General features: G+C 35.8%; 1 protein-coding gene across 2 annotated transcripts; it reads left to right on the forward strand.

Annotated features, from left to right (window-relative positions):
- The first annotated feature begins 12768 nt into the window (after positions 1-12768).
- Positions 12769-14719, forward strand: LOC131618581 (putative F-box protein PP2-B12). 2 transcript variants are annotated; one of them, XR_009288901.1, is made up of 4 exons: positions 12769-13121; positions 13202-13320; positions 13995-14498; positions 14663-14719. XR_009288901.1 is itself a non-coding variant. In XM_058889775.1 (3 exons), exons 1-3 carry the CDS (start codon positions 12852-12854, stop codon positions 14410-14412), a joined length of 807 nt encoding a protein of 268 aa, XP_058745758.1. In that variant the 5' UTR covers positions 12769-12851; the 3' UTR covers positions 14413-14610. The 2 variants fall into 2 exon arrangements, 1 of the variants encoding a protein (XP_058745758.1); XM_058889775.1 differs by lacking the exon at positions 14663-14719 and having other exon boundaries at positions 13995-14610.
- Positions 14720-16047: the final 1328 nt, after the last annotated feature.

A 16047-nucleotide genomic window follows, 5' to 3' on the forward strand; every position in this document is an offset into this window, starting at 1 on the left:
TACACCCTTATAACATTTTTTTCAAACCCACAAATGCAAAACCGACTAAAAATGTCATCTCTATAGAAATAACACCAACAATTTCCAGGAGTGAAAGTATATACTTTTTGTTTTATATGTTGAATCAATTATGAAGACAACGAAAATTGTTTTGAACAACTTGAAGAAATTAGGATGAGTCCAAAATATATCTTAAGTTGTGACTTTATTCTCACAAACTTTGTACCTAGAAACATATATGTCATCCTCCAAAAGCTTCAACATTTGTTGCATTTATGATCTTGAACCTTTTACTGTCTTATTGTTTTGGGCACGCACATTGTATACTTGTTTGATATTTGAAACATTTTAAGGTTTTTTCCGTTTCATAGTTACAAGTATGTTTTTCGGCACCGTCATGTTTAATGTCTTGTTCAAAACAAGTTCCTTCTCCTCTGGAATAAGGCGACATACAATGGAATAACAAACTAGCTTGTCACTCAAGACATGATTATGTATATCAGAAACCACATTAAATTTCCATGTATCAATCGCCTTGCGACATCCGTACAATGCAAACAGACACTCACATTTTCTCGATCTAGTGTCATCAAATTTCAACTTCCTACTCAGTGGTTGGTACGTGCTACTTCTTTCACATCTCATTGTTAAAAATGTATGTCTTCTATAATAACCATTGTTAGACCTTCCAATTATAATGCCAAATCCAAATTTCCCAGCCTTCAAGCAGATCCCTTGTAACATATGTTCATGAATAATAAACACTTGTTTATTTGTAAATTATTCATGGACATCTACCTCAACAACAACCGGTCCAGGACCCGGTTTAACACCACCATTCACTTCATCTGGTTTAACATCATTATTCACTTCATCCGATTTAACATCCATATTCATAGTAGCTTTGAGAAATATATCTGGGTGCACCATATCTAATACCAAAAATAACAGAAAAACAAATTTAAAATTCAAAGTTTCAGGCACATCCGGAGATTCATATCCAAAATAAATGAACTAAGTCTGGAGATGCATATCCAAATTCAACGTTCATATCTTCAGCTCAAAAAACTCATTAATGCTATGAATGAGGAATGAAATGAATGAACTTTACCTTAAATTTTAGGTTTTTTTTCTCTATTTGATGTGATAAAATACAAGAATGATGTTTTGGTGTTGAAAAATTGATTGAGAATGAAAGAATACTTTTAAGGATTTTGAAGGTAATCTCACTTTTATCATGAAGGAGAAGAACATATAAGGTGGTGTTTTATCTGATTTCCCGCTTGACATATTTGGATATGCATCTCTAAAAACATCACTAAATTGTTAAATAAACCAGCTCAAGGAATAAAAACACTGTAAATGAATACATGGGATGTTACGAAGATGCATCTCCAGATACACCCCAAATAATATACGAGGATGCATCTCTGGACCAGAATTTGACAAAAATAGGGTGTGTGGCTGAATCATGAAAGTTAGTGTAATTTTAGGTGTATCCGAAGATCTATCTTCAATCAAACACATAAAATACATTTTTGGATTTTCAAAGATATGGGGAAGACCTTATAGGGGATGAGTATTTTCGTAATTTTTTTGTTGATAAAAGCAAACTCAATGAGATTCATTCAACACATGATGTTCAATACAAGGAAGAATCATATGGATAACACTATGTCTAGACCAAGAATTGGCCGCCTTCGTAAGGGAATGGGCAACCAAATTCGCTTGACGTCTAATAAACTTCACCTCGAAGTTGGAAAAAACATGAGATAAACTTTTAATAGACATAATAATCAAACTAAACTCAGATCCACCCTTGTGATTGGAGTGGATGGCTTGAACCACCTATTGAGAATCACTTTCAAAAAGAATATTGTCAAGGTGCAAGGCTATAGCTCCTTCAATAGCTTCTTTAAGGGTGGAAGCTTCTGCTTCAAGGATGGAAAGGTTACCAATATCCCAAGCTACACCTGCAATAATGAAATTACCCCTTCTGTTACGAACACACCATCCCCTATTAGTAGTCCCCAAATGATTATTAAACCCCGTGTTCACATTGCACTTTAACCTTTCTTCTGTTGGCGGATTTTAACTTGTGATATTATGATGAGTATTCTCTCCCCCCTGATTTCTTTGTGCTGTAAGCCAATTATGCCAATTATGAAACGCAATCATACCCAGTTTGGTTGCTTCCTCTTTCTCATTATGCCAAATAAAATTGTTTCTATTCTTCCAAATCACATCCATCATAACTGCAAATCTATCAGCAACTGTCCTATCCTCCGATCTACATATGTCAATAATTATAGACTTTACATCACTAAAAGTATGTAAACGGGGTTCTAGAAGATTTGAAAAACCTGGTGCCCTCCAACACTGAATAGTCGTATCACAACCAAAGAACACATGCCAATCATCTTCATTATTATTTCCGCAAAGGGGAAGTTACAGTCACCACCCATGAAGTCTACTAAACTGACACTGATATCCCTTCTAATTTTAAAATATACACTAACCTCATTTGAGGTCTATTAAAATGACATTGACACTCCTTTAATTTTTAGTGGCATCTAAAATTCATAGATATAAATGACATTTATCTATGATTTTTATCTGTCATTAAACATTTCATTTGTAAATATAAACTCACATAAGGTAAATGCATATTTTTAAATTAAAGGGGGGCGTGTCATTTTGATTGACCTCAAATAATGTGATTTATTTCTCCCTAAATATAAATAGGGTTAATAGTCATTTATTCTCTTTAATATAGGCGAATTTTAATTTACCCCTAGAAGAAAAAGTTTGACCATCCTCTTGAAATGTTAAAATTTTAAGTCTTTTATCCCAGGTGAAAAAATTACCCCCATAAAATATTGTTTTTTATTTATCCTCTTGGTTTTTACACGCTTAGGGTTACCCAAAACTACATGAATAATCCATTTTTTTTAAATGGGATAAATCAAAATCCGTCTATATTGTAGTGGTAAATTACTATTAACGCATATAAATATAAAGTTGCACGACAAAGAAGAGATACGTCAAACCTGTGCGTTCCGAAAGTTTTCTTTCATACAAAACTAGTAACAAACCCGTGCATACACACGGGTTCTGGTCTGGTACGCACATTTGTTTACATAATCTAAAAAATAAAAAATAAAAAATATTTATATCAATAATAGATTTTTCTCCTTATACAAATGATATCATTTACAAAAATATTTTGATCAATAGTAAATTTTTGTATATAAAAATATTTAAATCAATGATAGATTTTGTTCTCGTATACAATTTTTAAATCAAAATTTTTTGGATCATAAATACCATTTTTTTCGTATATAAAAATATTTAGATCAATAATAGATTTTTTTTTCGTATACAAATATTTTTATATTTAGGTTTCGTTTACAAAAATATATGGATTAATAGTAAATTTTCGTATATAAAATATTTAAATCAATGATAGATTTTTTCCCGTATACAATTTTTGAATCAAAATTTTTTGTATCATAAATACCATTTTTGTATATAAAAATATTTAGATCAATAATAGATTTTTTTCCCGTATACAAATATTATTTATGTTTAGGTATCGTTTACAAAAATATATGGATCAATAATAAATTTTCGTATATAAAAATATTTAAATCAATAATAGACTTTTTTCCGTATACAAATCTTATTTTTGTTTAGATATTGTTTACAAAAATATTTAGATCAATAGTAAATTTCCCGTATTTTGACATTATTTATAAAAATATTTAAATTAGTAGTACATTTTTTCTCGTATACTAATAAAAATTTGATTCAATAAACTTGTTACCGTTTATAATAATTATTTATATAATGCAACTAAATAAAAATACAAAATAGTTATTTATCTAATTGCATAAACTATTTTAACAACAAAATATAAAATAAATTAAAATTGCTTTTGCTAACTATCTCTCTCCTCTCAAATCTCTTTTTATTTCATCTTCATCATAATTGATAACCCATAATCTCTCTTGCCACATTCTCTTCAATATGAAATTCGAGAAGAAAAAAAAACTTGTATGATCAAATAAAAATGACATAAGCATGAACAAATAAGATTTGGCTGCAAAAATGAGAATAGCATAACAAACTCATCAACATGTTAAACTCAATCCATTTATTTTCAACATTTTAGGTTACTTAAAAAACAAAAACAAAAACCAATACCACAACAACTAAAACCATAAACTCAGTTAAGAGGAGTGCTAGCAACACTCTCTTTTGAACACTCTCTCAAGCACTCACTTTCTTATTGGTTGATACATGTATGGGCCCCTCACTATGAAAATAGGTCCCACATAAAATAGTAGGACCCACACATGTTTCAACCAATAAAAGAGAAAGTGTTTGAGAGAGTGTTCAAAAGAGAGTGTTGCTAGCATTTCTCACTCAGTTAATCAAAAACAAATAGAGTTGGTAGTAAAACCAAAAACATTACTCCATATAAAAAGGGGCTCAGGATGTGGTTCAGGAAGTGACAATTCCATTTTGCTGAAAAGTGGCACGGTTTGCAATATTATAGAAAGGGTTTGTGTTAAACTATTTTAGCTTGTGGACAAAAACATTTATAGCTCTCTTCACACTTTTGATAGTAAAGGTAGGACAAAATATATGTAATATTTGAAATCTGGTGGACAAAAGAACGCTTTAGCATTTGACAAAAGGGCGGTTTAGCTTTGTTACTTTTTGAAATTTGTTATTTAAAAAAATACATATTTGGTCACAATTGTGTACTTTGACATAGTAGGTATCATTTACAAAAGGACGTTTTATATCTATCAATGGTAAATTGTTGTCCTACTTTAACTACTTAGCAGGGCTTAATGAATGCAAGAACAACCTGCACGGTCGGGTCCTCTGGCCCAAAGGCTCCACGCCTCTCACTGTTGTTTCTCTTCGGAAAAAAACTCTCACTGGTTTGGTCTGATATTAGAAACTGGGGTGTTCAATCCTTGGGAAAAGGGTTTTACGAATTCACTTTTGACAATGCCGAAGATATGAGAAGAGTCAGAACTTCCGGTTCGATCAACTTAAGTCCAGGTTCTCTGAAACTCTTTGCTTGGACTAAGGATTTTAACCCCGCTTCGCAAAAAAACACATCTGCTCAGGTTTGGGTAAGATTCTTTGGCTTGCCGCAGGAATACTGGAGGCCTCGTATACTCTTCGCTATTGCCAGCTGCGTTGGTTCCCCAATCTGTATAGACGTTGTTTCATCTAAGGCTAGGGTTGAAAGAACTTTCGGCCAATTTGTGTGGGTTCTAATAGATATGGACCTCACACAGCCTATCAACTATAATGTTCTAGTGGAACGAAAAGGTTTTGCGTTTTTCTTTGATATTGAATATTAGAACCTTCCTGAGTTTTGTTCGCACTGTAAGAAATCTGGGCATGATGTGCAAAGCTGCAATCTTCTTTTGAAGACCAATGAACAACAGATTCCCAAAGCTAAGGCAACCTATGTGCCAAAGCCTCCTTCCAAATTGGTGGTTGAACCTTCAGCTTCTGGTAACATTGATGCTATTCATTCGGAGCCTGGAAATGCTGATGCTAACCACACCTCCAACTACTGGGATGGTGATCATGTTCTAGAAGTGGTTAATGTACCGGATCCTACCATGGTTCCTGAACAGATTAATCATACCATGGTTCCTGAACAGATTATTAATAATCCGTTAAATTTTATCTACCAACCAACACAAGGTTTTGACTCTCAATTATCTTCATTTGTTGAATCATCAATTGTTGCTATCGAAAGGGTTCAAGAAAAAGTTGCAATGGTCGCTACTGCACCTGCTGCGGATGCGGTGTTCCTTAACAATGCGTGGGATAGTTTGGCAGAGTTAGAGGAGAAATCAGTACATGAAGATGGCATTTTCAACTCTGCAGTCTCAAAACTTAATAAGAAGCAGTCTATAAAGAAGAAGCAGCAATATTCTACTCGGTCTCAAGCAGGACTTAGAAACTCTTCCTCATGAAGTGTTTATTTTGGAACATTAGGGGTGTGGCTAATGCCCCATCAAGATTAGCCTTGAAAAGACTCATCAATTTGCATCATCCTGATTTCATCCTCATTGCGGAGCCAAAAATGGATTTCGTAAATCTGCCGAATAACTGGTTTCACCATTTAGGCTTTAAGCTTTTTGCTACCAACACATAGCCTCAGCCCTCTCTATGGTGCCTTTGAACTATGGATCTTTCCCCTGTTATAATTTCCTCTACGGATCAGTTTGTGGCTTTCTCCTTTATCATGGATAATCATGTTTTGGCCTGCACCGGAGTGTATGCCTCCAACAATCTCATTCAAAGACGTACTCTTTGGGCAGACCTTCAGAATCTTCTCAATTCGCATGCTTTCCCGTGGGCTTTTATTGGGGATTTTAATGCGATTATTGGCGCCCACGAGCATCGGGACAGGCTCAGTCCGGCTAGAAGACCAATGTTAGATTTCAAAAACTGGTCCGATACTAATAACCTTATTCATTTCCCCACTAATGGCGCAGCTTTCACGTGGTCGAACAGAGGGATTCTCTCATGTCTGTGGAGAGAAGGCTTGATAGATGTATTGGTAATATGCTATGGTTTGATGTTTGTAGCAAGTTCTCGGTCTCCACTCTTTATAAAAGTTCTTCGGATCATTTTCCGCTGCTTTTCGAATTCCATACCAATGTTGTTAAGGTGGTGTCCCATTTCAAATTTCTAAAAACTTGGTCCCTCCATAGCGATTGCAGAAGGCTTGTTGAATCGACTTGGGCTAAAGAGGTGGTCAGGTGCCATATGTTTGTTCTGACCAAAAGGCTGCAGATGCTGAAACGAGCTTTTAGAGAATGGAACCGCAACATCTTTGGTGATGTGTCTAACAATGTTAAATATGCATAAGAGGCTTTGGGAAACATTCAATGTCAAATTCAATCTGAAGGTGGTAATGCCCAGCTTCGGCAGCAGGAAATATCGGCTCAGCATGTTCTGGAAAGAAAAAGCTAGAGTAAATTGGCACTTGGAGGGTGATCGCAACACTTCTTACTTTCATCGTGTCACCAAAATCAAACACAAGCTGAAACCGCTTTCGTTGTTGAAGCATATGGATACCGTGATTACCGACCCCCAAGAGATTGCTTATTGCACGGTTAACTATTTCCAGCATTTGTTTTCTACTAATTTTGTTGTGGTGCAGGATTTCAGCTTGGTGGAGGATTCAATTCCTTTGATGGTTGACGATAATATGAACGACATTCTCACAAAGCTTCCTTCTATGGAGGAGATTACTGCTGCGGTCTTTGCCTTGAACAAGAATAGTGCTCCTAGTCCAGACGGTTTCGGGGCTGTTTTCTTTCAAACTTTCTGGGATCTTATTAAAGTGGATGTTTCGAATGCCGTTTTGGACTTTTTATTAATGGCTGGATTCTGCTAGGTTTTATTCCAACTCAATTGTTCTCGTTCCTAAAATAAAGGGTGCTGATTCCTTGGAGCAATTTCGACCTATAGCCATTTCGAACTTCAAGTTCAAGATTATTTCGAAAATCATTGCGGATAGGATGGCTTCGGTGATGCCGTTTTTAGTATCGCAAGAGCAAAGGGGTTTCATTCATGGTAGAAACATTCAGGATTGCATAGGCTTGGCTTCGGAAGCGGTTAATCTCTTGGATTCTAAGAGTTGGTGTGGTAATATTGCTTTAAAAGTGGATATCAAGAAAGCTTTCGATACGATTAACTGGGATTTCCTTCTTAAAGTCCTAAGCTCTTTTGGTTTCAACATGAAGTTCTGTTCGTGGATCTCCTCTATTCTTCACTCGGCTTTTCTGTCAGTTAATGTGAATGGAGTTCTTCATGGTTTATTCCAATGCTCCCATGGTGTCCGCCAAGGCGACCCTCTCTCGCCGCTGTTGTTCTGTTTGGCTGAGGAGGTCCTTAGTAGAAGGATTTCTCAATTGGTGGCTGCCAACAGTTTAGAGCTCATCTCCGGCCCTAAAAATGTTTTGGTTCCTTCACACATTCTCTACGCGGATGATGTGCTTATGTTTTGCAAAGGGAAACTCTCAAATATTCAAGCTCTCATTTCGGTTTTTAATAATTATGCGGATTTGACAGGTCAGGTGGTTAATCGTGACAAATCGTTCATTTACGGTGGTTCAATGTCGCTGTCTCGTTTGAATATTCTTGCCAACTACTCTGGTTTCCAAAAGGGCTCTCTCCCTTTCTTTTACCTGGGGGTGCCGCTGTTTAGAGGGAAACCGAAGAGGGTTTATTTACAGCCTATTGCTGACAGAATTATCAGCAAGCTGGCTGCTTGTAAGGGCTCGCTTTTATCTTATGCCGGCAGAGTCGAATTAGTAAAATCCACCATATATGGTATGCTGAACCATAGCATGGCTGTTTATTGCTGGCCAGCGTCTCTTTTGTATGATATTGAAAAGGCGGTTCGGAGGTTCATTTGGAGTGGGGATATATCCAAAGATAAAACTGTGACAGTGGCTTGGAGGAACTTTTGCAAACCCAAAGCCGAAGGCGGGATAGGTATTAGATCGCTTCATAACCTCAACGATGCTTTCAACTTGAAAAGGGCTTGGGCAATCTTCAATTCTTCGGATAGCTGGGCAGTTCTTATTCGGAGTCGGGTTTTTTCGCAAAAACAATTTCATCAATCATCACATTTATTCCTCCCTATGGTCCAGCACCAAGCATGAAATGGGAAACGTACTGGAAAATTCTTCTTGGTGCCTCGGAAGTGGTAGTTCGATTAATCTTTGGCATGACAGTTGGTGTGGGCCTCCTTTATGCCTAGAAGATGATGCTCCTTTAGTTCTTGATAACAGTCTGGTTAGCAATATTATTGTCGACGGAAGTTGGGACTTTTCTTTATCCTCCATCACCATTCCGCCCTCTATTCAGTCCCGGATTCGCTCTTGTCACATTCCTTGTGATGTTCGGCCTGATGTCAGAATTTGGCATCATTCTATTAGCGGTGATTTATCTCTTAAGTCGGCATACGATTTTAAACGTCATAAAGGTATTACTTTGGATACGTGGAGGTGTATTTGGAATAAGTTTATTCCCCTAGCTAAGTCTTTCTTGGTTTGAAGGCTGGTTCATAATAAGCTCCCGACGGACGACATATTGAAAAAACGCTGTTTTTCTTTCCCTTCCAGATGTGATCTCTGCGGGTTAGATGAGGAAATGATTTCTCACCTCTTCTTTGTGTATCCTTATGCTTCTAAGATCTGGTTGTGGATTAAGAGCATTCTCAACATCAACCGTGCTTTTTTGGGCTGGCAGGATATTTGGTGTATTCTTGGGACAAATGGATCGGAGCACAGTAAGGTAATCACTAAAGTCGCCATTTTTCCCACTCTCCACTCGATTTGGAAGGCTCGCAACTCGGTAAGATTTAAAGATACCCCTTATTCTTTTTATACTGCTATTTCTTCTATTATGGCGGCGATCTCGATTACCGGGAATGCCATTGTGGTAGATTCTCATCTTTCTATGCATGATTTTGAGATTCTTAAACGGTTTAGAATTATCATCCGTCCGCCTCGTGCCCCGAATATTCGGGAAGTTTTATGGCAGCCCCCCCGGAGAATTGGAAAAATCTAAACTATGACGGTGCCTCCTTGTCTTCAGGTGTCTCTGTGTGTGGGGTTATTGCTAGAGATAATCATGGTTCTTTTTAGGCGCTATTGCGTCTCCTTTAGGTGATTCTAACTCTCTCATTGCCGAACTCTCGAGTGCAATGTTTGCCGTAGAGTTTGCTCATGAGAGGAATTGGAATTTGATTTGGTTGGAAACGAACTCGAAGGCGGTAGTCAGAGCTTTCAGTCCCCCTTATAGTGTGCCCTGGTTGATTAGAAACCGTTGGCTTCATTGCATCAACCTTGTGTCAAAGATGAATTTTGTTGTTTCTCATATTTATAGAGAAGGGAATAGCTGTGCAGATACCCTTGCTAACTTAGGCTTAGCTTTGACCAATACTACTCACTTTTCCTCTATACCTTCGAGTATTAGAGCGGATTTTGTAAAGAATAGGCTAGTTTTGCCTTTCTTTAGGTTCTCTTATTCTTGAGAGGGTTTTGGTATAGTCCCTCCTCTCTTTTTGTGATCCGTTTCTTTTTTTATATATATTATCTTATTAAAAAAACTACAAAAATCAAAAGCCATTGCTATTTAAAACAAATTAAAGTTACCACCATTAAATTGTAACAAAAAGTACAATTTAGTTAAAAAAAAATTAAATTTTAGACACAATTTACACCTAAATCAATGAGATGGAAGATAAAAAATAAAATTAAAATTAAAATTAGATTTTTCAAAGTCATTAATTTTCTTATATTATAGATAAAGAAAAAAAATTAAAATTTAGTTTTTCAGAGCTATAAAAATACTTTCGTAATTGTAGTATTTAAAAAATAAATGAAATGTATTGAGAAGCAAAAATATTACATTTTTTTTAAAATAACCATGTATTAAAAAAAATTACGCAAATAACCACGTTTCGGAAAAAATTACGCAAATAACCATGTTTCAGAATACGTTGACACCAAGGCGCCATCTCACATGGCTTAATCCCTTTTTTTATACCTAGGCGCCATCTGACATGGCACACTCAGTCCAATAAGCCATGTCAAATGGCGCTTTCCTTCAATTTTTAAGAGGAGGAGCCATTTCATATGGCTCCTCCTTGTATATGTGTGTTCTATAAATAATACCCCTTTTCTCCACCATTCTTCACACTTTCTCACTAAATCTTCTCATTTTCTCCCAAAATTTTATTATCATGGCTTCTGAGATTCTCACAAGAGATGGGTATGTATTTTTCTCGGCCATTAAACCGCCGATTAAAATGAAATTTTGGAACATCCATTCCTTGGAGTGTCTAAAGAGAGAGTTGAAACGCTGGTTAGATGACGACATCCCAACAGGCGAAGAAATTAGAAGAATCCAGAGAAGAAGAACTGCCATGTCACTTGCAACTGGAACGTCTCGCACTTGGTTGGAGGAAGTTGAAAGAGACAAAGATGTAATGATGATGATGCACGATTCTAATGACATTGTTTTGGTGCTTGTTATTTCTTAGATAACTTATCGTGTTGTTGGCGTTTTTTTATCCGTTGTATGTGTTGTTTTTAAGTCGTTATGTCATTTAATTTCTAACAATGATATGTGTTGTAACAAATGTTCTTAATGAAAAGAAGACATGTTTAGATCTTAAAAGAAGTGTGCATACAAAATTCAATTCTAAGAACCACTAGCACGATTAGGACAATTTTTTTTATTGTGTCCGACTTGGCGACATAAACCACACTTTCTTTCTAGCTTATCGAGCTCGTCCATTTCACTTGTGATACGCTTGCTTTTGGGACGACCCTTTTTATTTCTCCGCATTTGGTCGTTGTGCCAAACAATTTCCCCCTCGTACGCAGGCCAATAATCCTCTTTTGCTACCACTGCAAAGCCATTGTTGTATACGTGGAGCAAGGTCTCAGACTTGTAAATGGGAGACAGGAGTGCTAATGCATCTAAGTGAGAATGAGCACATGCTGCAATTACATGGGAGCAAGGCATACGAAATGCCTGAAAATTCAACCGAGGAAGAAAAAATAATAAAAGCTAGAAATTATATTATGATGATGTTTGGTTGCTTCTTATTTCCCGAAAGTACGGGCAATAGTGTCAATATGTTGTATTTACCATTGCTTCGAGATTTTAACCAAACAAGAGAGTATAGTTGGGGTTCCGCTGTTTTAGCCTTTCTATACGCTTCATTATGTAAGTGTGCAAGAAAAGACGCTTGTACTTTCTATGGATGCGCCCTCTTGTTGCAAGTATGGGGTTGGTGGAGATTAGACTCTCTTAACCCCATAAACGACATGATATTCAGCTTCCCCTACGCAACAAAGTAAGTCCACATCGCTATCTATTTTATATTAACAGATGATAAATATTTGTAAATAACTTAATAAAACTCTTTGTTTTAGGTTTTGCGTAACGAGCATGAATTACACGAAGAATCCTCGACGACATCTAGCCACGTATCGAAATCTTTTGGATCACCTTGGGGAAGGCGATGTATGTATTACCTATCCAATTCCAACTTACCCAACTTTTTGGATGAGCAATGTTATCGAGTTCGCATTGATCCCACTCCCCCACCGATGCGACAAAATTTTGACAACATGGGTCAACGATTATTTGCGAGCGGGACTTCAGAAGATTTTGATCTGACGGATTACATGGACGCTGAACGCATTGATTTCACGGGGCCCTCAACCCAACCACAACATGAAGCTCCTAGAGTGTAACAACGAACTAGGCGATCTCGCAATAGTCATTTTCAAAATCCGAACGATAATTAAATTTTATGCAATTGTATTCCTATTATGTAATCGTTTTATCTTAATGAAAATCTTTGTCGTCTTTGTTCAAGTGTCCACTCTCAATTGTTTAAGAAAAAAAAAAGAAAAAAAAAAGCACCAAGGCGCCATCTGAGATGGCTTATTGCAGAAAACCTGCACATAGGAGCCATCCTATTTGGCGCCTCCCTTCATCTGGTACAATGGTGGCGTCATCTCACATGGCGCTTTGGTGTCGAGGTATTTGATTATTTACGTAACTTTTTCCGAAACGTGGTTATTTGCGTAATTTTTTTTAATACATGGTTATTTAAAAAAAAAAATTCAAAACACCTACCTAATTCAACCTCAGCGTTAAGAGCTTTGTCTCCATGAATAAATTGGTGCCACGCTTTTTTTCGTCTTGCAGCAGCTATAACTAAATCCACTCTATTCTTCTTCGCACGGAAAAAAAAAATAAAAGCAAAAATGACACAGTTTGAAGAATTGCCTGAAGGATGCATCGCCACCGTACTCTCTCGTACTACTCCCATTGACGCCTGCAGACTCTCCGTCGTTTCCAACACTTTCCGTTCTGCCGCCGATTCCGACGCTGTCTGGAATCAATTTCTTCCTTCCGATTCTCAATTCATGGACTCTATCATCTCTAATTCTCCTCCACTTGCCAACGTTCCTTCCAAAAAGGCTCTCTACTTAGCACTATCCGATCGCCCTATCATCATTGACAATGGTCTAAAGGTATTGTTTCTCCCCAATTTCTTGAATGTTAGGGTTTATCATGTTGACTGGTTAGTAATTAAACTGAATTGATAACGCAGAGCTTTCAATTGGATAGAAAGAGTGGGAAAATATGTTACATGCTAGCGGCTAGATCTTTATCCATCGCTTGGGTTGATGATAAGCGCTATTGGGAGTGGATTTCTATGCCTAACTCCAGGTTAGCTTAGCTCTTGAGTTTTGTATTTCTTTTCATTACTTTTTTTGTGTTATTTGTGTTAATATTACTAGCGCTGTTCATGATATAGTTAGAAAATTGAATCGAACCAAACCATTGTAAAAATATACTCTAAGTCTCTAACTAAACAACAGTTTCAATTTACTAAGAATCGAACCGAACCAATATCATTGGTTTGATATACCATTTTAAAATTCCAAACTGTTAGAAGATAATTTTCCCAAACCGAACCGTTTATTAAAGAACCGACTTGTTAAACGATTTTTTTATTAAAGTATTTTTCATTTTCAGTTTTGATTCGGTTTGGGTTCAGTTCAATTTTGCTTATTTGCTATCATATTTTCATCTGCCCGTTGGTAAATCTTCTAAACCAAGTAAGTAAAGAATGATTGACCAGAATCTACCAATGGGGAGTTCTATGTCACATCATATATCAAAATCCGTAGCTACTTCCTCAGGTTCAAACTCAAATATAAAACACATTCTGTTAAAGCAATGCTTGTACAAGTTTCTGTTTCTCAGTATCACTTCCAGTGTTGTCAAATATAGCCCGTGGTGGATTTTTTGACAACCACTATGACCAATTTGTGAAGCTTCACATTGTGTGTTGGCTTGATATCTCCACTTCCTCTATTCTAATCGCAACTTTTGGACAGGTTCCCCAAAGTCGCAAAGCTTCACATTGTGTGTTGGCTTGATATTCGTGGGATGATAAACATGCATGACTTGTCCCCAAATACTCAATACGCGGCTTATCTTGTGTTCAACTTGATTAATGCCTCAGGATTTCATAATCCGAATTCTCCGGTGGAAATATCAGTTGATGTCGAAGGTGGCCGCAGAAGTACTAAAAATGTCTATTTGGATCCGACTGTGGAAGATAGGTCTCACAACAGAGAAGTAGGATTGCAACAAACTAGTGTGAGAAATGATGGGTGGTTGGAGATTGAGATTGGAGAGTTTTTCAATCCAGGCCTAGAAGATGAAGAAGTCCAGATGAATGTTAAAGAGACAAATGATTATAGTTCGAAGATGGGTCTCTTTGTTGAAGGAATAGAAGTTAGGCCTAAGTAAAACCATTAAGCAACATGAACTATGCAAGGGGTCTTGCATTTTGGGATACGCATATAGTTTTGTTTCAAGTATTGTTGCTTCACACAGTTCATTACTGGTAGTATAATTATGCTTGTTAATATATTGGAATTACTATGAACTATTACTGTATAATTTATTGTGACGCAATACCTATTTGATGCCATTTATTGTTTTTAATAGTATGAATAAATCATAATCAAAATATAAATATAGTACAAAAAATAAAGAGAGTCAATTTAAATAATTAAAAATCATGGAGAAGGAGGTTTTTTCTTTTGTGTTTTTTATGAATTATGAATGAAAATGTATATGGTCATATGTCAACTTACCATAAGGACACAGACACATGTTAAGAAAGAAAATTATAAATGAATAGTGTGTTAAAAAGAAATATATATATATATATATATATATATATATATATATATATATATATATATATATATATATATATATATATATATATATATATATATATATATATATATATATTAATTAGAATAAAAGCAATGTCTCTTAAAAGTTTAGGGTTGAATAAACATAAAACTGTGAGTCTCTTTTGAAAATAGTTAAATTTATTAAAGTATAGAACACTACTAACTACACCCCTTTAATAAGAATAATAATTCTACAACAAGACTAATCTTTTTTTTTTGGTCCAGTGGGTTTCTTATCGATACTTAAAGACCCATTAAAATTTTTGTCCTTAAGGTTTAAACTTGAAATGACATCTGTCAGCCAAGGAATGATAGTTGTGATGGGATAATCTTTTAAATATGTTTTTGTCTTTATAAATATTTTAAAATTTATTTTTAGTCGAAGTGATGATGTTGATCGAAGTGCAGAAATATCTAACGAAGAGCTGAAACAGGTAGAAATTCCTATTGAGGTGGAGCAAGTTGATACTGAATTGCATATCCTAGATGAAGTCGAAGAAGTAGAAGATGTTGCGTAAGTTGGGAAAACTGTCGATGACTACCTATTGTGAAGAGATAAGTCGAGAAGAGTCATCAACCCACCTCAGAGACTTGGGTATGCGGATCTTATAGCTTATGCCTTAATCTTTGCAAGTGAGGTTCTAGTCAAAGAACCTAGAGACTATAAGGAAGTTATGAAGAGTTTAGATAAGACTGAATGGCTGAAGGCCATGAATGATAAGATGAAATCTCTTCATGATAATCACACTTGGGAACTGATTAAGAAACCTCAATAGGAATCTCTACCTGTTCCAACAGGTTTCTTGATCAGTTCCCAAATGTGATTATCATGAAGAGATTTCATCTCATCATTCATGGCCTTCATCCATTCAGTCTTATCTAGACTCCTCATAAATTTCTTATAGTTTCTAGGTTCTTCGTCTAGAACCTCACTTGCAGAGATTAAGGCATAAGCTATAAGGTCCGCATACCCAACTTTAGAATTTCTTAAAATGAGAAGAATTAAATATGGATTTTTTAAATTTCAAAAGATAACGATAAAAGTAATGAAAATCTTGATTTAGAAATTAAATTTTGAGTTCCTTTTATTCCAAGAAACTTTTTAAAACGTTCTAAACATATCTGCAAAATAATCATTCAAAAATATACATTGATTTAACACTAGGGACTAAAACTA

The sequence above is a fragment of the Vicia villosa genome, linkage group LG1 (genome assembly GCF_029867415.1).
Source record: "Vicia villosa cultivar HV-30 ecotype Madison, WI linkage group LG1, Vvil1.0, whole genome shotgun sequence".
Taxonomy (NCBI): Eukaryota; Viridiplantae; Streptophyta; class Magnoliopsida; order Fabales; family Fabaceae; genus Vicia; species Vicia villosa.